This window comes from Thalassophryne amazonica, chromosome 3, assembly GCF_902500255.1.
Source record: "Thalassophryne amazonica chromosome 3, fThaAma1.1, whole genome shotgun sequence".
NCBI lineage: Eukaryota > Metazoa > Chordata > Actinopteri > Batrachoidiformes > Batrachoididae > Thalassophryne > Thalassophryne amazonica.
In genome coordinates, this window is record NC_047105.1 from 23,903,593 (window position 1) to 23,926,808 (window position 23,216).

At 43.3% G+C, this 23,216-nt stretch overlaps 1 protein-coding gene across 1 annotated transcript in view; it reads left to right on the forward strand.

Moving 5' to 3' along the window:
- Window positions 1-23,216, forward strand: part of matn4 (matrilin 4) — a 157,173-nt gene that overhangs the window by 116,188 nt on the left and 17,769 nt on the right. Inside the window, exons 12-14 of the mRNA XM_034165921.1 lie at window positions 751-848; window positions 1,626-1,757; window positions 2,960-3,143. Of these exons, the coding sequence (XP_034021812.1) occupies window positions 751-848; window positions 1,626-1,757; window positions 2,960-3,143 (414 nt within the window). The remainder of the gene's footprint in view (window positions 1-750; window positions 849-1,625; window positions 1,758-2,959; window positions 3,144-23,216) is intronic.

The window sequence follows — 23,216 nt, forward strand, 5'->3', positions numbered from 1 at the left end:
GAAAAGCCTGGATCTTAGTCTTGATCCAGGACATTTGCAAACCCAGTTACTCTGAATCCTCACTCAGCTTCTCAAGTACTACTACAGTCAGGATATCCATTGATTCCACAAAGATCACAGCATCTGCATGCAAAGTCGAGGTCTGTCAGCGTTTCCCCACTAACAAAAATGTCTAAGTCGCTGGTTTCCACAACCCCACCCAACACTCAGTCCATGCGAGCGCTGAACACTGGAGGCAACAAATGCTTAGAAATGAATGATTCCACTGCTTCTCAATTTCATATTTAAGCATTACAATCAGAGAAGGTTTGTCCGTGTACTAGCACATGTGCTGCTTGTCTGTAGACAGTAATCCAAAACCAGTTCAGACATTTCTTCAGGAGACGTTTGTTAAATGTTGAAATGAGTCTACATCTGATGGGAAATCTTCGCTTTTGACACTTTATTTCTCGGCATCTCAACAAAGATCTATATATAGTACATATAGGGCATCTAAATGCCAATTATCTCATGCCCACAAGGTTGATGCTGAACTGAGTGAGGCCTGTAGAATCATCACAGTCACCTGTCAATAGCCTTGTACCCACACAAACACAGGGAGAACATGAAAATACTTTATTTTGTGATAAAGGTTTTACGTATTCATCCAAAATTTATCCGAGAGATTTTTTTTTTCAAATTAAAACCTACCTTTTTGTCCTTCTCTCTCTCTCTCTCTCTCTCTCTCTCTCTCTCTCTCATTTCTTCCAGCCTGTAAATCAGCAAACATTGACGTGGTGCTTCTCATTGACGGCTCCAAAAGTGTTCGTCCTCAAAATTTTGAGCTGGTCAAAAAGTTCGTCAACCAGGTGTGCTTAAATGTTCATACTAACGTAGCATTTTAATCTTATGATATGTGCATTTAATTAATGCTGTCAAAATATTATGTAAAGAACTCGATGTAATTTTTAAAGATTGTTGCAAATTACATGTAAATTTTTTTTGTTTTTTTTGCTTTGGCTGTGCTTCACTTGGATGGGAGAGCATCTAATTTTACAGTATCAAATTCAGGCTTTTCTAATAATGTTTTGCATTATTTAATATTACTAATGGATGCCTAAATTCATTCATGTCATTTGATTGGTGTTTTTTGTATGTCATATGGCATTGATTATTTATCCCACTTCTTGGAAAATAGTCTGTAGCAAATAGATCATTTTTTGGGGCACTTTGGTTCCATAGGTTTCACCCCAATAAATGACTCAGCTGCCTTTTTGTAAAAATGAGTCCATGATATGAGGAAGCTATCCAAAGCACATGGACATGTACTTGATTATGATCTATTTATGTGTCATATAAAACAAATAATGAATGCTTACTATTTGTGCAATGGGAAGATTTTTTTATTTAATTGAAAGATGGAACATTCCAATCTTTAAACTCATACAAATATTCTTACCATTGCACTCATATATATTCATTATTGGTATATTATACTTGATCAAAGTCTTTAATCAAGAAATAGACAGATGGAGCAGCGAGCAATTCCACATGGAGAGTGTGGCTGAAAATAAAAACATGATTTGAGCAGCATTTTGTGTCAGCTTTTGTTGAATGAATAATGTTTACCTTGTCTTGTGTGTCAGATTGTGGACTCGTTGGACATTTCACTTCATGGCACCAGAGTCGGTCTGGTTCAGTATTCCAGCCGGGTCAGGACAGAGTTCCCACTCAGCATGTACCACACTGCCGATGAGGTCAAAGCTGCTGTCATGAAGGTAAAGTCTCATGTGTTCTGCTTTCCACAAAAACACTAAGATTACCTGCAGTTTATTTATTAACTCTGACTGCAACATAAGGGCACTTTGAGGGAAGTCATGGTATAAAGGTTACAGGAGAGTCACAGGTTCAATTCCCCAATAAGATAGCAAAATTAAAGAGGTGCCCATGCGCAACGTTGCTCCCGGTGTGTAGAACACTGACACTGTATGAGTGTGAATATGAGGCATCATTGTAAAGCGTTTTGAGCATGTGCATGAGGGGGAAAAGTGCTATAAAAACACAAACCATTGAATTCACCAAAAAAGAGGTCAGGCAGGTCTGGGAGCATCCACCACACCATGAAACTGTCTTATGTCCTGGATGGCAACCACCCAGGCACATATCCAGGCCTTTTGAAACTAACCTATCTGTCGCAACCAGGTGTTGTTGGTCTTCTCCATTGGCTGGTGTCCATGATGCCCAGAGGAGCATGCTACATGGACAAAATGTCATAGCTGACACTCCCTCACAATGCAGTGACACTTATCATCCGAGTCTCTCTAAGTAACCAGTTGCGGCCCAAGGGTTCTCACAAGTGTCCTACTACTGAAGAGATTCAGTTTAATTGGATCACTGGTTAGCATACAAGACAACCAAAGACTAATACAGGAAGCACCAAGAGCCTAAAGACTGGGACCTTCGTTCTCCTGCAAACATACCGCTTAAGTTCTTTCTAGGCGTCTCCTGATCTCAAAGACTAAGACTCACAGACATGAACGTCACTACTGAGAGGAGTAAATGCCTCTACAACCTTTGATCCTTTCATTGCATACAGACACACTTCTGATGGCCGAGTCCAGGCAGTCACTGAAGGCCAGAGCAACATAAACCCAGACACTCAGATTCCTCACTCTGCTTCTCAAGTGTTCCAATCACTGATTCCAAAGGGAAAGATCACAACTTCTCCCGTGAAGTCAAAGTAATGGTGAAGTTCATTAAACACTGTGAGGATCACATAGACCGAGTTAAACATTATTTCAGTCACTGACAGCATGAAACACTGGTGTGACACCCAGACCAACTTCTGACACCTACAGGAAGAGAGTGTGCAGGCGAGCGGTCGTGTGTGTGATGTCTGCTTCCTGATTTGTGAGGGCAGATTAAGGAACTTCAGGGAATTCACTCGATGTGAGTTTTAAATGTTTTTTTTCTTGCTTAGGTGAACTACATGGAGAAGGGTACGATGACTGGTCTGGCTCTAAAACACATGCTGGAGAACAGCTTCTCAGAAGCAGAGGGCGCTCGTCCTTCCAGCCGCAACATCCCGCGCGTTGGACTTGTCTTCACTGATGGACGCTCACAGGACGACATTACGGAGTGGTCCAAGAAGGCTAAAGAAGCTGGTAAACATCTTGTTAGAGAGCAAACTAGTTTAGTTTCTCTGTCCAAAAATGGCAGGAAAGTACAAAAATGAATAGAAGGGAAACTTTATTGTCATTGCACATACAGTGAGGAAAATAAGTATTTGAACACACTGCGATTTTGCAAGTTCTCCCACTTAGAAATCATGGAGGGGTCAGAAAATTTCATCTTAGGTGCATGTCCACTGTGAGAGACATACTAGAGAAGCTTGAATCTTCGACTGGACTGGGTTGCTTGACGCAAGGACGTTTCGCTTCAAATCGCAGAAGCTTCCTCAGCTAAAATTCTTGCTCTGGAAGTCTGACTTCTGTCTGACTCTTGTAGAGAAGAATAAAACAGAAGCCAACAAAAGCTGGAGTTTTAAACCTAACCAGACCCCTCCTACTGAGAGGCAGACTGCTATAGGCTAGTGACTAAACAATAGCTCTAATTAGCAACTATTGTGCTGTAGTTAGCACACCTAATGGCAGGACAGCTGTCCCTCTAATAATGGGATGGATGCCTTTCTGATGGCTCCCTTGATGACGTGAATGACTCATTACCATGAACAAAAGACTGAAACTCCTTTGACCTGAGTACCCCATTGTAAACAGGGGATAAAGTGTGTCTCAGACCCCCTCCCTGGTTAAGGCTGGGTTTCAAATGTTTCACAAAGAATGCCTCCTTGACCCCTCTCTCAAACCATTTCTTCTCTCTGGCTAATATTTGAACTTCCTTGTCCTCAAACGTGTGGTTAGTGTCTTTAAGGTGGAGGTGAACCACAGACTGAGGTCCACTGGCGCCCTCTCTGCGGTGCTGGTATAGCCTTTTGTGTAAAGGTTGCTTTGTTTCACCTATGTAGTGTTCGTTACAGTTTTCCTGACATCTGATAGAATACACTACATTGCTCTGTTTGTAACTAGGGATCATGTCCTTGGGGTGAACTAATTTCTGTCTCAAGGTGTTAACCGGTTTAAAGTAAACTGGGATTTTGTGCTGTCTGAAGATCCTCTGTAGTTTTTTCCCCTACTCCTGCTAAATAAGGGAGAGACACTCCTCTTCTTCTTGTCTCCGTCTCCTGTCTATCTGGTCTCTTTGTTCTCTGGGACTTCTGCACTTTGTCCAGGGACCATCGTGGGTACACACACATACTGTGAGGGCTTTCCGGACACGTTGTTGTTCTTTAGTCCTTCCCTCTGCAGTTGTGGGCACCTGTAGGGCTCTGTGTTGAAGCGTCCTGATCACCCCGAGCTTGTGTTCAAGGGGGTGGTTTGAAGCGAAGAGCAGATATTGGTCAGTGTGAGTTGGTTTTCTGTAAACCCCTGTCTGGAGCTGCCTGTTCTCTCCAATGGTAACATCACAGTCCAGGAAGGCTAAATGGTTGTTTCTGGCATCCTCACGTGTGAACTTGATATTGGCGTCCACCGAGTTGATGTGTTCTGTAAAGTCTCTCCCTTATTTAGCAGGAGTAGGGGAAAAACTACAGAGGATCTTCAGACAGCACGAAATCCCAGTTTACTTTAAACCGGTTAACACCTTGAGACAGAAATTAGTTCACCCTAAGGACATGATCCCTAGTTACAAACAGAGCAAGAAAACAGAGCAGGCATTCTTTGTGAAACATTTGAAACCCAGCCTTAACCGGGGAGGGGGTCTGAGACACACTTTATCCCCTCTTTACAATGGGGTACTCAGGTCAAAGGAGTTTCAGTCTTTTGTTCATGGTAATGAGTCATTCACGTCATCAAGGGAGCCATCAGAAAGGCATCCATCCCATCATTAGAGGGACAGCTGTCCTGCTATTAGGTGTGCTAACTACAGCACAATAGTTGCTAATTAGAGCTATTGTTTAGTCACTAGCCTATAGCAGTCTGCCTCTCAGTAGGAGGGGTCTGGTTAGGTTTAAAACTCCAGCTTTTGTTGGCTTCTGTTTTATTCTTCTCTACAAGAGTCAGACAGAAGTCAGACTTCTAGAGCAACAATTTTAGCTGAGGAAGCTTCTGTGATTTGAAGCAAAACGTCCTCGCGTCAAGCAACCCAGTCCAGTCGAAGATTCAAGCTTCTCTACTATGGAAGCCACCTGGACAACTGTGAGCCTACACAGAAACATTGAGAGACATAATCCAAAAAAAAAAAAAAAAAAAAAAAAAAAAAATCCGGAAATCACAATGTATGATTTTTTTAGTAATTAATTTGTATGTTACTGCTGCAAATAAGTATTTCAACACCTGTGAAAATCAATGTTAATATTTGGTACAGTAGCCTTTGTTTGCAATTAATCATTTCCTGTAGTTTTTCACCAGGTTTGCACACACTGCAGCAGGGATTTTGGCCCATTCCTCCACACAGATCTTCTCTAGATCAGCCAGGTTACTGGGCTGTCGCTGAGAAACACGGAGTTTGAGATCCTTCCAAAGATTTTCTATTGGGTTTAGGTCTGGAGACTGGCTAGGCCACTCCAGAACCTTGATATGCTTCTTACGGAGCCACTCCTTGGTTATCCTGGCTGTGTGCTTTGGGTCATTGTCATGTTGGAAGACCCATCCATGACCCATCTTCAGTGCACTAACTGAGGGAAGGAGATTGTTCCCCAAAATCTCGCAATACGTGGCCCCGGTCATCCTCTCCTTAATACAGTGCAGTCGTCCTGTGCCATGTGCAGAAAAAGACCCCCAAAGCATGATGCTTCCATCCCCATGCTTCACAGTAGGATGGTGTTTTGGGGATGGCATTCTTCTTCCTCCAAACACGGCGAGTGGAATTAAGACCAAGAAGTTCTATTTTGGTTTCATCTGACCTCATAACTTTCTCCCATGACTCCTCTGGATCATCCAAATAGTCATGGGCAAACTTAAGACGCGCCTGGACGTGTGCTGATTTAAACAGGGGAACCTTCCATGCCATGCATGATTTTAACTCATGACGTCTTAGTGTATTACCCACAGTAACCTTGGAAACAGTGGTGCCAGCTCTCTTCAGGTCATTGACCAGCTCCTCCCGTGCAGTTCTGGGCTGATTCCTCACCTTTCTTAGGATCGTTGATACGCATGAGGTGGGATCTTGCATGGGGCCCCAGTCCGAGGAAGATTGACAGTCATGTTTAGCTTCTTCCATTTTCTAATAATTGCTCCAGCAGTTGATCTTTTTTCACCAAGCTGCTTGGCAATTGCCCCGTAGCCCTTTCCAGCCTTGTGGAAGTCTACAGTTTTGTCTCTGGTGTTTTTGGACAGCTCTTTGGTCTTAGCCATGTTAGTAGTTGGAGTCTTGCTGATTGTGTGGGGTAGACAGGTGTCTTTATGCAGCTAACGACCTCAAATAGGTGCTTCTAATTTGGAATAATAAGTGGAGTGGAGGTGGACTTTTTAGAGGCGGACTAACAGGTTTTTGAGGGCCAGAATTTTTGCTGATTGGCAGGTGTTGAAATAATTATTTGCAGCAGTAACATGCAAATAAATTATTAAAAAATCATACATTGTGATTTACGGATTTTATTTATTTATTTATTTATTTGGATTATGTCTCTCACAGTGGACATGCACCTAAGATGGAAATTTCAGACCCCTCCATGATTTCTAAGCTATGATTTCTATTAAAGTTTTTATTTATTTATTTTTTATTTTAATAGTAGCAACAGTGTTGCCACAGTTACATTAAAAACTTACTGTATTAGTTACTTTTTCCTTTATTTTCCTTTATATAGCGCCAAATCACAACAGAGTTGCCTCAAAGCGCTTCACACAGGTAAGGTCTAACTTTACCAATCCCCAGAGCAACAGTGGTAAGGAAAAACTCCCTCTGAGGAAGAAACCTCAAGCAGACCAGACTCAAAGGGGTGACCCTCTGTTTGGGCCATGCTACAAACATAAATTACAGAAATAATTCACAGAACAATTCACGGACGAATATACAAGAATTGCTGTTGATGCACAGGACAGGAGGGTCGCCAACACAAACACAACTCCCATCTCTGGATGGAGCTGCACCTTAAACAGAGAAAAAAACAGAATCAGGCATCAGAAAGACAAAAAAATACTGTATAATTTGCCAGCATTAATCAACAAGAAAAACAGAAGAAATACTAAGGTGATCGCAGATAGTTCATACATTTAATAAAGCTGTGGACAGCTTGTTGGCAGCTGCTTACTTACTTTGCTGATTACTCAATCTTAAGAGTAACCAAAATAGATTACTCGTTTCCTAATTAGTTGCATGACTTCTTAGTTACAAGTTGTCGGCAGCTGCTAATAAAGTAACTAAACAAAAGTAACTTTTCAAAGTAATTGTGGCAACACTGAGCAAAATTGTCAGGCTAAAACTAACCCATTATTTATTTCAAATAAAATTTGATTTTATTTTGGAACATTTAGGGTATTTCCTTTATTATACATTAAACAATTGATCTGTTTCCAGTGCACGTTTGCCTCCACCAGGGCTGCCCTTTGTCACCGGTTCTGTTCATTACCTTTATGGACAGAATTTCTAGGCACAGCCAGGGTGGAGAGAGAGTCCGGTGTGGGAACCACAGAATCTCATCTCTGCTGTCTGCGGACGATGTGGTTCTGTTGGCTTCATTAAATCAGGACCTTCAGCGTGCTCTGGGGCAGTTTGCAGCCAAGTGTGAAGCGTCCGGGATGAAAATCAGCACCTCCAAATCCGAGGCCATGGTTCTTGACTGGAAAAAGGTGCCTTACCCTCTTCTGGTCGGTGGAGTGTCCTTGCCTCAAGTGGAGGAGTTTAAGTATCTCGGGATCTTGTTCACGAGTGAGGGACGGATGGAGCGTGAGATCAACAGACGGATCAGTGCAGTGTCTGCGGTGATACGGTCGCTGTATCGGACTTTCGTGGTGAACAGAGAGCTGAGTAGGGGGGCAACGCTCTCAATTTACCAATTGATCTATGTTCCGACCCTCACCTGTGGTCATGAGTTGGTTCATGACCGAAAGAACGAGATTGCGAGTACAAGCGGCCGAGATGAGTTTCCTCCGCAGGGTGGCTGGGTGCTCCCTTAGAGATAGGGTGAGGAGCTCGGAGTCGAACCGCTGCTCCTCCACGTCGAAAGGCGCCAGCTGAGGTGGCTCGGGCATCTTTTCCGGATGCCCCCTGTACCCCTCACTGGAGAGGTGTTCCGGGCACGTCCCATTGGGAGGAGGCCCCGGGGAAGACCCAGGACATGCTGGAGGGACTGCGTCTCTCGGCTGGCTTGGAAACGTCTCAGAGCTCCCCCGGAGGACCTGGGGGAGGTGTGTGTGGATCAGGAGGTCTGGGTGGCTTTGCTTGAACTGCTGCTCCCTGCGACCCGACTCCGGATAAAGCGGAAGAAAATGGATGGATGGATGGATGTATGGACAATTGATCTGATGAGGAGAAAACCTCCAGTCTGCCTGTGAAAAAAGTCAGGGTCAATCAACATTTTTAAATTTAGCCTGAAAAGACATTTTTTTCTTGGCTGCCTACAATTGTTGATGGTGGGATATTTATTTCTGTTTTTATGTACTTTTCTTGATTGTTTTAATTTTCTTACTGTATTTCCTTGATTAACCCTCTGGAGTTGAACGATGCGCCCTCACGTAAAAAGTCACATGACCTAATTAAGTGGACATAACACTCAATCTACTGCACTCTGAGGCTCCCTTTAAATGTGTGTTGAATGTGGATACTTCACCCTTTATAGCACTTTTTAAATTTTGTTAATAGGCCTAGTGTAACTTGATTTATGACTATTTTTTATGCCATGCATTTTCATTAATATTATTGTCATTTTTCACTGCATGTTTATGTGTACATGCGCAGCCCAAAGCATCATTTCCTTCTCTACTGCAGCAGCAACAGCGGTGGGAAGAAATATGACTCCTTCTTCCTCATTGGTTGGTTGGCTCGTGAATTTTCCACCAATCAGAAGTCACTGACCCCACGTGTGTTTGATCACAGCCCACCCATCCCACATGGATCTGATTGTGTGGTCGCTTTCTCTTTATTACTGGTGGAAAGCGTGTGGTTAGTGTTTTGTTGTTATTTGTTTTGGTTTTTTTTGTAATAATGAGGTGTTTATGAATGTGGAGCAAGCGCTTCAGTTATTTTTTGAACTGGAGGAAGACAGAGTGTGCAGCGTGTCATCAGAGTCTGAAACAGACAGTGAGGATTCTGGTGCTAAAAGAGATGATCCCTCTTTTGTTCTGGAGGAGCAACCAAAGCAGTTGGATCCACCAACATGCGCACGGAGATCTGAAGAGAGGGTTGGAGTGCGCGCTTCTGTTTCCAGATCCAGATCTCTGCTCCGACGTGCGGCAGAGACACCCCTCAGCGCTAACGGCTGGAACACGGAGGAGGATACAGACACCGCTCCAGCAGTAAGCAGATTTCAGCCTCAGAGAACACCAGGAGTCCATGTTGATACACTTTCCACTCAAAGTCCAAAACACCTTTTTCTTTTTTTTTCTTTTTTTTTTTTTGCAAGTGACACAATTAGAATAAATTGCACCAACACCAATAAAATTGCTGCAAAAAACAAGGCATTAGGGAAAAATACAACTGGACAGACATTGAAATGGAAGATCTGTACAAATTTTCTGGACTTCTGACATACATGTCATTGGTGTCACTGCCAAATCAATCAATCAATCAACTTTTTTCTTATATAGCGCCAAATCACAACAAACAGTTGCCCCAAGGCGCTCAAATCTCCAGGACTACTGGAAACAAAATAAACACAAAAAGAATTTTGTGTTTATATGAACAGTGGAAAATGGAAGCACATGCAGCAAGGGAAAAATTAAAATCAGACCTAAGTGAAATAATTCTGTCATCACTCGCAGACATATTAGAAAAGGGGAAAGATGACATCATGAAACTGTACTCTGAAATAAGGAGCCATGTGGCACCACCAGCAGATTTACGGAGAAAAATTGATGCTTGTGAAGCAGTAACTCGTGACATTATGAAAATCATCTTTGAAAGATTATCTGGTGTTGATGGAGATTTTGATGGAGAAAATGTAAGAAGTAATCTACGTGAGCTTCTGGATCGTGACTATGCTCTCTCCATATATGGTTCTACTGCTGCAAATTCAAATATCACCCACCATTCCTCATCTTCTTACCTTGCATCAAAATGGGCTGAGGCAGCCGCAGAGCTGGCAGTGAAGGAGGCTGAATACAGGATTGTTCAAGAGGAAAGAAAGCAAAAGGAAAGGATTAAGGCTTTGGAGGAACAACACAAGAAAGAAATGGAAATGCAAAGATCTGAGTTGGAGCGTCTGCAGGCTGAGAAGGATGTGGAAGCAGCCCGAGCCAGGCTTGAAGCCTACGACAGACAAATAATACAGGTGGGAGACATCCAGTCAGTCAGAAGTGAGCAAGTCATCCCCAATAGCGCATCTCAGCTGCCATCTAACACACCTACATCATCAGTAACACCTAGTGAGGATCTCTACTGGCCTCTACTGGTGGTTGTCTCTCACTGCGGTATTGTATCACTTCCTGTTCCGGAGCACAGCGGTGTTTTTCTGTATCTGTTAGCTGTTTAATCTGCGCAGTTAGATTGATCTAGTTATCTAGATTACGATTTGTTTCCCATTGTAATCTTTATGTGCCTTAACTAAAGCACTCCTTCTGCTGAATCACCTCTAAATTATTTACACATTATTCACTTTGCGTGTTTTTAGGAATCCGCTAGCTTAGCGCAGCTACTAGCTCTTAGCCGATTTAGCATGGCGGCTTCTCCTGTCTCTCCCGCACATTTCTGCTCTGGGTGTGAAATGTTTAGTTATTCCTTGGCCTCCTTTAGCAGTAATGGTACTTGTAATAAGTGTAGCTTATTCGTAGCTTTGGAGGCCAGGCTGGGCGAATTGGAGACTCGGCTCCGCACCGTGGAAAATTCTACAGCTAGCCAGGCCCCTGTAGTCGGTGCGGACCAAGGTAGCTTAGCCGCCGTTAGTTCCCCCCTGGCAGATCCCGAGCAGCCGGGAAAGCAGGCCGACTGGGTGACTGTGAGGAGGAAGCGTAGTTCTAAACAGAAGCCCCGTGTACACCGCCAACCCGTTCACATTTCTAACCGTTTTTCCCCACTCGGCGACACACCCGTCGAGGATCAAACTCTGGTTATTGGCGACTCTGTTTTGAGAAATGTGAAGTTAGCGACACCAGCAACCATAGTCAATTGTCTTCCGGGGGCCAGAGCAGGCGACATTGAAGGAAATTTGAAACTGCTGGCTAAGGCTAAGCGTAAATTTGGTAAGATTGTAATTCACGTCGGCAGTAATGACACCCGGTTACGCCAATCGGAGGTCACTAAAATTAACATTAAATCGGTGTGTAACTTTGCAAAAACAATGTCGGACTCTGTAGTTTTCTCTGGGCCCCTCCCCAAGCGGACCGGGAGTGACATGTTTAGCCGCATGTTCTCCCTGAATTGCTGGCTGTCTGAGGGGTGTCCAAAAAATGAGGTGGGCTTCATAGATAATTGGCAAAGCTTCTGGGGAAAACCTGGTCTTGTTAGGAGAGACGGCACCCATCCCACTTTGGATAGAGCAGCTCTCATTTCTAGAAATCTGGCCAATTTTCTTAACTCCTCCAAACCGTGACTATCCAGGGTTGGGACCAGGAAGCAGAGTTGTAGTCTTACACTCCTCTCTGCAGCTTCTCTCCCCCTGCCATCCCCTCACTACCCCATCCCCGTAGAGACGGTGTCTGCTCCCAGACCACCAATAACCAGCAAAAATCTATTTAAGCATAAAAATTCAAAAAGAAAAAATAATATAGCACCTTCAACTGCACCACAGACTAAAACAGTTAAATGTGGTCTATTAAACATTAGGTCTCTCTCTTCTAAGTCCCTGTTGGTAAATGATATAATAATTGATCAACATATTGATTTATTCTGCCTTACAGAAACCTGGTTACAGCAGGATGAATATGTTAGTTTAAATGAGTCAACACCCCCGAGTCACACTAACTGTCACAACGCTCGTAGCACGGGCCGGGGCGGAGGATTAGCAGCAATCTTCCATTCCAGCTTATTAATTAATCAAAAACCCAGACAGAGCTTTAATTCATTTGAAAGCTTGACTCTTAGTCTTGTCCATCCAAATTGGAAGTCCCAAAAACCAGTTTTATTTGTTATTATCTATCGTCCACCTGGTCGTTACTGTGAGTTTCTCTGTGAATTTTCAGACCTTTTGTCTGACTTAGTGCTTAGCTCAGATAAGATAATTATAGTTATAGTTATAGTACACAGATGCTGAGAATGACAGCCTCAACACTGCATTTAATCTATTATTAGACTCTATTGGCTTTGCTCAAAAAGTAAATGAGTCCACCCACCACTTTAATCATATCTTAGATCTTGTTCTGACTTATGGTATGGAAATAGAAGACTTAACAGTATTCCCTGAAAACTCCCTGCTGTCTGATCATTTCTTAATAACATTTACATTTACTCTGATGGACTACCCAGCAGTGGGGAATAAGTTTCATTACACTAGAAGTCTTTCAGAAAGCGCTGTAACTAGGTTTAAGGATATGATTCCTTCTTTATGTTCTCTAATGCCATGTACCAACACAGTGCAGAGTAGCTACCTAAACTCTGTAAGTGAGATAGAGTATCTCGTCAATAGTTTTACATCCTCATTGAAGACAACTTTGGATGCTGTAGCTCCTCTGAAAAGAGAGCTTTAAATCAGAAGTGCCTGACTCCGTGGTATAACTCACAAACTCGTAGCTTAAAGCAGATAACCCGTAAGTTGGAGAGGAAATGGCGTCTCACTAATTTAGAAGATCTTCACTTAGCCTGGAAAAAGAGTCTGTTGCTCTATAAAAAAGCCCTCCGTAAAGCTAGGACATCTTTCTACTCATCACTAATTGAAGAAAATAAGAACAACCCCAGGTTTCTTTTCAGCACTGTAGCCAGGCTGACAAAGAGTCAGAGCTCTATTGAGCTGAGTATTCCATTAACTTTAACTAGTAATGACTTCATGACTTTCTTTGCTAACAAAATTTTAACTATTAGAGAAAAAATTGTTATGTGTCGGACGCAGCTCGGAGAACCGACCAGCGTTTGAAAGACCCAGTATGAAATAAGCAGAGCACGGTACAAAGGCTAACTGAATTTAATACATAACAGTGATACATAAAAAACAAAGTGCGGTCTGGCGTGGTGCGCTCCCAGCAGCGCTAACGGTCCGGAGCCAGAAGCTGTTCGGGCTCAAGGACCCCGCCGACACCCCCCAGGTGGCCGCAACAAACCGAGTCTGTGAAAGAAGGAACCATTATGTGAGTCCACACTCTACACACAGAGAGAACACTTAAAGGTGTACAAACAGCAAACACTTCCTGGCTTGATTACTAATCAACTTCCCAACCTGCAGGCATGGAACATCCAGTTCACAAAACTCCACTGCAGTGGAAGTCGATACATGACTAACATACAGCTCAATATAATAAAGGTGTGAGGGACACCACATTTACTGACTGTATAAATGTTAGTCACAAAATCTAACGTACCTCAGGAAGTGTGCTGACGAGCGTGAGACCTCACCCCCTCCTCTTTCACAGACCGTGCATCAAACCTGGACGTTCTCTGCATCCATTGATGATGAGATGGCTCCCGAGACGACGATCTCACCCATCTGGTCACAAGGTCGAGTCTCTGGCAAATACACACTGTGCACTCCAGTCTTAAATGCCACCATGTTCCAATCCATGCAGATGCACCACAGCTGTGAGTCCTGATGAGCCGCAGGTGATCAGCCTCAGGTGATCAGGGTGAGGTCCTGATAAACTCAGCAACACAGCCACTCAGTTCCAAATGCAAACCACCTGGAAGGAGAAGCAAAGGACAGAAACAAAAAGGCAGCCAGGCCCCCCCCAGCCATATAACAAAAATTACTCATAACCATCCCAAAGACGTATCGTTATCTTTGGCTGCTTTCAGTGATGCCAGTATTTGGTTAGACTCATTCTCTCCGATTGTTCTGTCTGAGTTATTTTCATTAGTTACTTCATCCAAACCATCAACATGTTTATTAGACCCCATTCCTACCAGGCTGCTCAAGGAAGCCCTACCATTATTTAATGCTTCGATCTTAAATATGATCAATCTATCTTTGTTAGTTGGCTATGTACCACAGGCTTTTAAGGTGGCAGTAATTAAACCATTACTTAAAAAGCCATCACTTGACCCAGCTATCTTAGCTAATTATAGGCCAATCTCCAACCTTCCTTTTCTCTCAAAAATTCTTGAAAGGGTAGTTGTAAAACAGCTAACTGATCATCTGCAGAGGAATGGTCTATTTGAAGAGTTTCAGTCAGGTTTTAGAATTCATCATAGTACAGAAACAGCATTAGTGAAGGTTACAAATGATCTTCTTATGGCCTCGGACAGTGGACTCATCTCTGTGCTTGTTCTGTTAGACCTCAGTGCTGCTTTTGATACTGTTGACCATAACATTTTATTACAGAGATTAGAGCATGCCATAGGTATTAAAGGCACTGCGCTGCGGTGGTTTGAATCATATTTGTCTAATAGATTACAATTTGTTCATGTACATGGGGAATCTTCTTCACAGACTAAGGTTAATTATGGAGTTCCACAAGGTTCTGTGCTAGGACCAATTTTATTCACTTTATACATGCTTCCCTTAGGTAGTCTTATTAGACGGTATTGCTTAAATTTTCATTGTTACGCAGATGATACCCAGCTTTATCTATCCATGAAGCCAGAGGACACACACCAATTAGCTAAACTGCAGGATTGTCTTACAGACATAAAGACATGGATGACCTCTAATTTCCTGCTTTTAAACTCAGATAAAACTGAAGTTATTGTACTTGGCCCCACAAATCTTAGAAACATGGTGTCTAACCAGATCCTTACTCTGGATGGCATTGCCCTGGCCTCTAGTAATACTGTGAGAAATCTTGGAGTCATTTTTGATCAGGATATGTCATTCAAAGCGCATATTAAACAAATATGTAGGACTGCTTTTTTGCATTTACGCAATATCTCTAAAATCAGAAAGGTCTTGTCTCAGAGTGATGCTGAAAAACTAATTCATGCATTTATTTCCTCTAGGCTGGACTGTTGTAATTCATTATTGTCAGGTTGTCCTAAAAGTTCCCTAAAAAGCCTTCAGTTAATTCAAAATGCTGCAGCTAGAGTACTGACGGGGACTAGAAGGAGAGAGCATATCTCACCCATATTGGCCTCTCTTCATTGGCTTCCTGTTAATTCTAGAATAGAATTTAAAATTCTTCTTCTTACTTATAAGGTTTTGAATAATCAGGTCCCATCTTATCTTAGGGACCACGTAGTACCATATCACCCCAATAGAGCGCTTTGCTCTCAGACTGCAGGCTTACTTGTAGTTCCTAGGGTTTGTAAGAGTAGAATGGGAGGCAGAGCCTTCAGCTTTCAGGCTCCTCTCCTGTGGAACCAGTTCCCAATTCAGATCAGGGAGACAGACTCCCTCTCTACTTTTAAGATTAGGCTTAAAACTTTCCTTTTTGCTAAAGCTTATAGTTAGGGCTGGATCGGGTGACCCTGAACCATCCCTTAGTTATGCTGCTATAGACGTAGACTGCTGGGGGGTTCCCATGATGCACTGTTTCTTTCTCTTTTTGCTCTGTATGCACCACTCTGCATTTAATCTTTAGTGATCGATCTCTGCTCCCCTCCACAGCATGTCTTTTTCCTGGTTCTCTCCCTCAGCCCCAACCAGTCCCAGCAGAAGACTGCCCCTCCCTGAGCCTGGTTCTGCTGGAGGTTTCTTCCTGTTAAAAGGGAGTTTTTCCTTCCCACTGTAGCCAAGTGCTTGCTCACAGGGGGTCGTTTTGACCGTTGGGGTTTTACATAATTATTGTATGGCCTTGCCTTACAATCAATATAAAGCGCCTTGGGGCAACTGTTTGTTGTGATTTGGCGCTATATAAAAAAAAAAAAGATTGATTGATTGATAGTGTCGCTCAGCTTGCAAAGGCAGTTCAAGACAGCATAATGATGAACAGACTTCCTACACCAGAGCCGACGGTGTTCATTGGAGAGCCAATCCTCTTTATTGAATGGAAATCCTCCTTCATGTCACTGATTGATCAAAAGGGCATCTCCGCTGCAGACAAACTGTATTACCTTAAAAGGTATGTGAGCGGTCCAGCTCGTAAATGCCTTGAAGGAACCTGAAATGAAGGAAATGATGAGGAAGCCTACCGAGATGCCTGGGAAAAGCTTAACCAGCAGTACGGCCAGGCATTCGTTATTCAAAGAGCATTCAGAGAGAGGCTATCAGGTTGGCCAAAAATACAGTCTAAAGACGCTGAAGGGCTAAGACACTTTTCAGATTTCACAAATGCGTGCATGCTTGCTATACCTCATGTAAAGGGCCTGGAAATATTAAATGACTGTGAAGAAAACCAAAGGCTCATACAGAAATTGCCAGACTGGTTAGCTGCCAGGTGGAATCGCCATGTTACAAAGGCCCTGATGGAAGGTAAAGAGTTTCCCTGCTTCAATGATTTTGCTGCATTTCTTTAAGAGGAAGCGGAAGTTGCCTGTAACCCAGTCACCTCTATTCATGCACTTCGTTCTCTGGAGACAACAGGTGACAAAGGCAATCCAAAAGACAATAAAAGAAACAAGGCCAGTGTATTCAATACAAAAACAACTGTACAAAGAGATGAACAATGTACTCATAAAACACACACGGGATCTCCATGCATGTTATGCCAAGACACACATCAACTCCACAAGTGGCCAAACCTCATGAAAATGCCTCTGAAAGGTCGAAGGTCATTTGTCAAGGACAATAAATTGTGCTATGGCTGTTTGAAACCAGGTCACAGTGTGAAGGACTGTAGATACCGCCTTACTTGTGACATATGTACAAAAAGGCATCCAAGCTGCCTTCATGATGTAAATTACAGCAGTGATCTGAAAAGAGAAAGACATGTGAATATTGAAAATGCAGCACAAATTAACACACCAGAGACAACAACCGCCATGTCACTTAACATTGCCAGAGAAGGACAATCTGTCAACACCTCAATGATAGTTCCAGTGTGGGTGTCATCAGCTGCAAATCCATGCAAGGAAAAACTTGTCTATGCACTATTGGACACACAAAGTGACACCGCCTTTATTGATCAGGGTGTGAGTCATGAACTGCAAGCCGATGTTTGTCCAGTGAAACTAAAACTAACTACCATGATGGGAAAGAATACAGTTGTAAGTAGTGGAAAGGTGTGTGGTCTTCGCGTTAGGTGCTATAGCTCTGCAACAGTTATCCAGGTCCCTCCTGCATACACAAAGGACTGTATTCCTGCAAACCGCAATCACATACCGACTTGTGAAACAGCCAAACGCTGGAGTCATTTATCACCAATCATCGATGAAGTCCCACCACTCCTCAGTTGTGAAGTAGCTCTCTTGATTGGTTATAACTGTCCCCGAGCCTTAGCACCAAGACAAGTGATACTAGGCCAAGATGATGAGCCTTATGCTGTGCAGACAGACTTAGGATGGAGTATAGTTGGCAGCTCAGAACCTTGCCTTGAGACTGATATGACAGGTAGCCTTTGTCACCGTGTTACTGTAAAAGAGATCCCTCCAGTAACTCCCATGGATGCAATTTGTGCATTGGAAAGTGACTTCAAAGAGGTCAGCAAAAATGACAGAACAGTGTCACAAGAGGATCTCATCTTCCTCGACAAACTCAAGAAAGGCATAAGGAAAACTGAACAAGGGCATTATGAAATGCCACTCCCCTTTAAGGAAAGACCACAGATGCCTGATAACAGACAGCTCGCAGAGGTCCGACTTAACCAACTCGAGGAAATTTGCCCGAGACGAGACATACCAGGAAGATTATGTTAAGTACATGAATGACATCAGTCAAAGAGGTGATGCTGAGGAAGCTCAAGATGATGTATTTCCTGGTGAAACATGGTATATACCACATCATGGCATCTATCATCCAAAGAAACCTGATAAGCTGCGTGTGGTTTTTGACTGTTCAGCCAAGCATAAAGGAACCAGTCTCAATGAGCAACTCCTGACTGGACCAGACATGATCAACAATATGACAGGTGTTCTTCTACGCTTCCGGCAGCATCAAATAGCTCTAATGTGTGACAGAGAGAAAATGTTTCACCAGTTTCAAGTCCTAGAGAATGATCGCAACTACCTCCGCTTCTTGTGGTGGAAAAATGGAGATGTAAGCACACAGCCACAAGTGTACAGGATGACAGTACATCTGTTTGGTGCTGTCTTCTCCCCAGGCTGTGCAAATTATGGGCTAAAACACCTAGCCAATGAGAACAGTCTTGCATTCCCACTAGGTTCTCAGTTCATAGCCAGAGACTTTTATTTGGATGATGGACTAACAAGTACAAAGACAGTACAAGATGGTATACGGCTGGCACAAGAGGCTCGTGAAATTTGTGCAAAAGGTGGTCTGCGGCTACACAAGTTTGTATCGAACAGCGATGCACTTCTAAACAGCATACCAGCATCAGAACATGCAAAAGACATCAAAACAAAGGACCTTGCTTTCTCTGAGACAACAGAGAGAGCACTGGGTATTCACTGGAGCATAGAAAAGGACTGCTTCACATTCAACTTTGTGCTGAGAGAACAACCTCCTACATGGCGTGGGATGTTGTCTGCTGTAGCAGCATTATACGATCCTCTGGGATTTGTCGCCCCCTACCTCCTCAATGGCAAAAAAATCCTGCAGGAGATGTGTCGTCAAGGTACTGGATGGGATGACCCACTGCCTGAACATCTAAGGCCATGGTGGGAGTGTTGGAGAAAAGATCTCATCAAACTGGAGAAATTGCAGATAGCTAGATGTTATGTGCCTGATGGCTTTGGAGAAGTGGTGAAAAAGGAACTGCATCATTTCTCAGATGCAAGCACCACTGGATACGGACAGTGTTCATATCTAAGACTGATAAACAGTAACAGAGATGTTCATTGTGCTTTTGTCATGGGAAAGGATCGTGTCTCTCCCACAAAGGTCACCACCATCCCAAGGTTGGAACTCACTGCAGCAGCAGTCTGTCACAGTGAGTAACATGCTCAGAGAAGAGCTACTGTATGACAATGTGGAAGAGTTCTTTTGGACAGATTCGAAGGTCATCCTAGGATACATAAATAACGAAGCAAGATGCTTCCACACTTTTGTCGCGAATAGAGTACAGAAGATTCGCAATAGTACAATCCCACAACAGTGGTTTTATGTTCCCACCTGTGAAAACTCTGCAGACAAGGCATCCAGGGGAACAACAATGGATGAACTACTGTCATCTGAGTGGTTCACAGGTCCTAAATTCCTGTGGGAAAAGGAAATACACCACCCCACAAAGGAGAGTATTGAACTTCCAATCGGAGACCCAGAACTGAGGAAGGTGCAAACATTACACACACAAACAGCCGAACATGTGAGTCTTGCTGACCGACTGGTAAAGTTTTCATCCTGGTCTCATGCCATCAGTGCTGTAGCACGTCTCAGACACCGTCTGCTAAAAGATAAATCAAATGCACACTCTACTGTGAGTGAACGACAAAAAGCAGAGCTTGTAATCATCAAAGCTCTCCAAAGACAAGCATATCAGGAAGAAATACAGTTACTAAGCAAAGGTAGACCATTACCAAGTAACAACAAACTGCACCCTCTTGACACGTTTTTGGACAGAGATGCTGTGCTCAAGGTGGGAGGACGACTGCATCACTCATCCCTTCTGAGCTTATTCAAACACCCGACTGTCATTCCTCGAGAACATCATGTCACAAAACTGATAATTGCACGTTGCCATGAAAGGGTTAATCATCAAGGCAAAGGCATGACAATGAATAAAATTCGATCCAGTGGCTACTGGATTCCCAGACTGAGTCAAGCTGTTGCATCCTATGTTCGCCAGTGTGTGTTTTGTCGTAGACTTAGGAGACCTGTGGAATGTCAGAAAATGAGTGATCTCCCAATGGAAAGAATGGAACCCTCTCCACCTTTTACTTACTGCGGCATGGATGTTTTTGGTCCATTTCTGACAAAACAAGGACGGAAAGAACACAAAAGATATGGTCTCCTCTTCACATGTTTCTATTCTCGTGCCATTCATGTTGAGATGTTAGATGATCTCACAACTGATGCATTTATCAATGGACTGCAATGCTTTATTGCATTACGAGGCTCGGTCAAACAGATTAAATGTGACCACGGTACCAATTTTGTAGGTGCCAAAAATGAATTGAATGCAGCTCTACAGGAAGTTGATGCTGACAAACTGGTAACTTTCCTCACAGAAAAGCAATGTGACTTTGTCTTCAATGCACCTCATGTAAGCCATGCTGGTGGAGTGTGGGAGCGACAGATAAGGACTGTGAGAAATATTCTGAACTATGCACTCAGCCTCTCGCCTGGTCGACTCAATGACACTTCCTTAAGGACCTTTTTGTACGAGGCAGCAGCGATCGTAAACAGCCGCCCACTCACAACAGACAACCTCAACGATCCGAACAGTTTGGAACCACTGACTCCTAATCACCTCATCACCATGAAGGCTACCACTGCTTTACCTCCCCCAGGAAGGTTTGTTCGGAAGGACCTGTATGGACAAAAGAGATGGCGCCAAGTGCAGTATCTGGCAGAGCAGTTCTGGAGCAGTTGGAGGAAGGAGTACCTCCACAACATCATGGTCAGACAACGATGGCACAAGCCTAAGAGAAACATTCAAGTAGGTGACATAATAATGGACACGGATGAAACACAACCACGATCTGTGTGGAGGCTCGGAAGAGTCTCAGAGACTGTAACAGACAAAGATGGGCTCGTAAGACGGGTAAAAGTATTGCTTGGAGATAAAAATCTGAGCAAAAGAGGTGAACGCGTGAGTAAGGTATCTGTGATAGAATGCCCAGTTCATAAGTTTATTCTGCTATTAGAAGCTTGTTAGAGATAAAGTTCAATACAAAATGCAGGAAGGTTTATAAGTTCATAATTTTCTGTAAAAGGGTTATTTCATATAAGGAAATAATTTGTGTGTTAAAGTGTGTTAAAACACCAAATCATTTGGTGGGAGTGTGATGACCCAGGGGTAAAGTTTATTTCCATTAGATGTTTTATTATGCTTCTATTTTTGTACTGCCGTTTAACCCGGAAGTGCATCCAAAAAGGACCGTATCGGAAGGTAACTTGACACAAGGTAAAAACGAAAAAGGTGAGCAAACGCAAGGAGAAACGTGATGGAGCTTAAACGGGGAGAGAAAATTTAGTTTCAGTCGAAAGTGGCTACAAGGTACGGTAAATTTATCGAGGAGTATGTTGTAAATAAGCATGTTATGTCTTCAGTAAAGAGTAGAATATGAAGTTAAAACTCACAAGTAATCTGTGTTCTAATGTATTGTTTTATTTCTTTTGCCTTTTTTACATAGCTCTTATGTTGGTTTGAGAACGGCAAAGAATTAATAAAATCCTTAAACCATCAGTCCGGGCTAACTAATTTTGACTGGATGCTGCAAGGTGAGTGTCATGATGATAAAAGGAGCATCCCTAAAAGGCTCAGCTGAAATGGGGCGAGGATCACCACTTTGTTAACAACTACATGAAAAAATAGTCCAACAGTTTAAGAACAATGTTTCTCAACGTTCAATTGCAAGGAATTTAGGGATTCCATCATCTACAGTCCATAAAATAATCAAGATTCAGAGAATCTAGAGCACTTTCTCCACGTAAGTGGCAAGGCCGAAAACCAACATTGAATGCCCGTGACCTTCGATCCCTCAGGTGGCACTGCATTAAAAACTGACATAATTGAGTAAAGGATCTTACTGTGTGGGCTCAGGAACACTTCAGAAAACCATTGTCACTTAACACAGTTCGTCGCTACATCTATAGTGCAAGTTAAAACTCTACCATGCAAAGTGAAAGCCATACATCAACAACATCCAAAAACGCCGCCGCCTTCTCTGGGCTTGAGATTATTTGAAATAGACAGACGCAAAGTGGAAAAGTGTGCTGTGGTCTGATGAGTACACATTTCAAATTGTTTTTGGAAATCATGGACGTCCTGCCCTCCAGACAAAAGAGGAAAGAGACCATCCAGATTGTTACCAGCGCAAAGTTCAAAAGCCAGCATCTGTGATGTATGGGGGTGTGTTAGTGCCCATGGCATGGGCAATTTACACATCTGTGATGGCACCATCAATGCTGAAACACTGAGGTAACACATGCTGCCATCCAAGCAACGTCTTTTTCAGGGACATCCCTGCTTATTTCAGCAAGACAATGCCAAGCCACGTTCTGCACGTGTTACAACAGCGTGGCTTAGTAGTAAAAGAGTGCGGGTACTAGACTGGTCTGCCTGCAGTCCAGACCTGTCCCCGATTGAAAATCTGTGGCACATTATCAAGCACAAAATATGACAATGGAGACCCCGGGTGAGGAGCTCAGTCACTCGGGAGGAGCTTGGAGTCGAGCCGCTGCTCCTCCATGTCGAAAGGACCCAGCTGAGGTGTCTCGGGCATCTTTTCCGGATGCCCCCTGGATGCCTCGCTGGAGAGGTGTTCCAGGCACGTCCCATTGGGAGGAGGCCCCGGGGAAGACCCAGGACATGCTGGAGGGACTACGTCTCTCGGCTAGTTAGCACACCTAATGGCAGGACATGGACATGGTCCTGTGACCCTGCCATTAGGTGTGCTACCTACAGCACAATAGTTGCTAATTAGAGCTATTGTTTAGTCACTAGCCTATAGCAGTCTGCCTCTCAGTAGGAGGGGTCTGGTTAGGTTTAAAACTCCAGCTTTTGTTGGCTTCTGTCTTATTCTTCTCTACAAGAGTCAGACAGAAGTCAGACTTCCAGAACAAGAATTTTAGCTGAGGAAGCTTCTGCGTATTGAAGTGAAACGTCCTCGCGTCAAGCAACCCAGTCCAGTCGAAGATTCAAGCTTCTCTACTATTGACTTATGAGTATTTTTTTACGCCATGCATTTTCATTAGTTATTGTCATTTTTTGCTGCACGTTTATGAGCACATGCGCAGCCATCATTGTATTCTGTTATTATTTACATTTTACACAACGTCCCAACTTCAT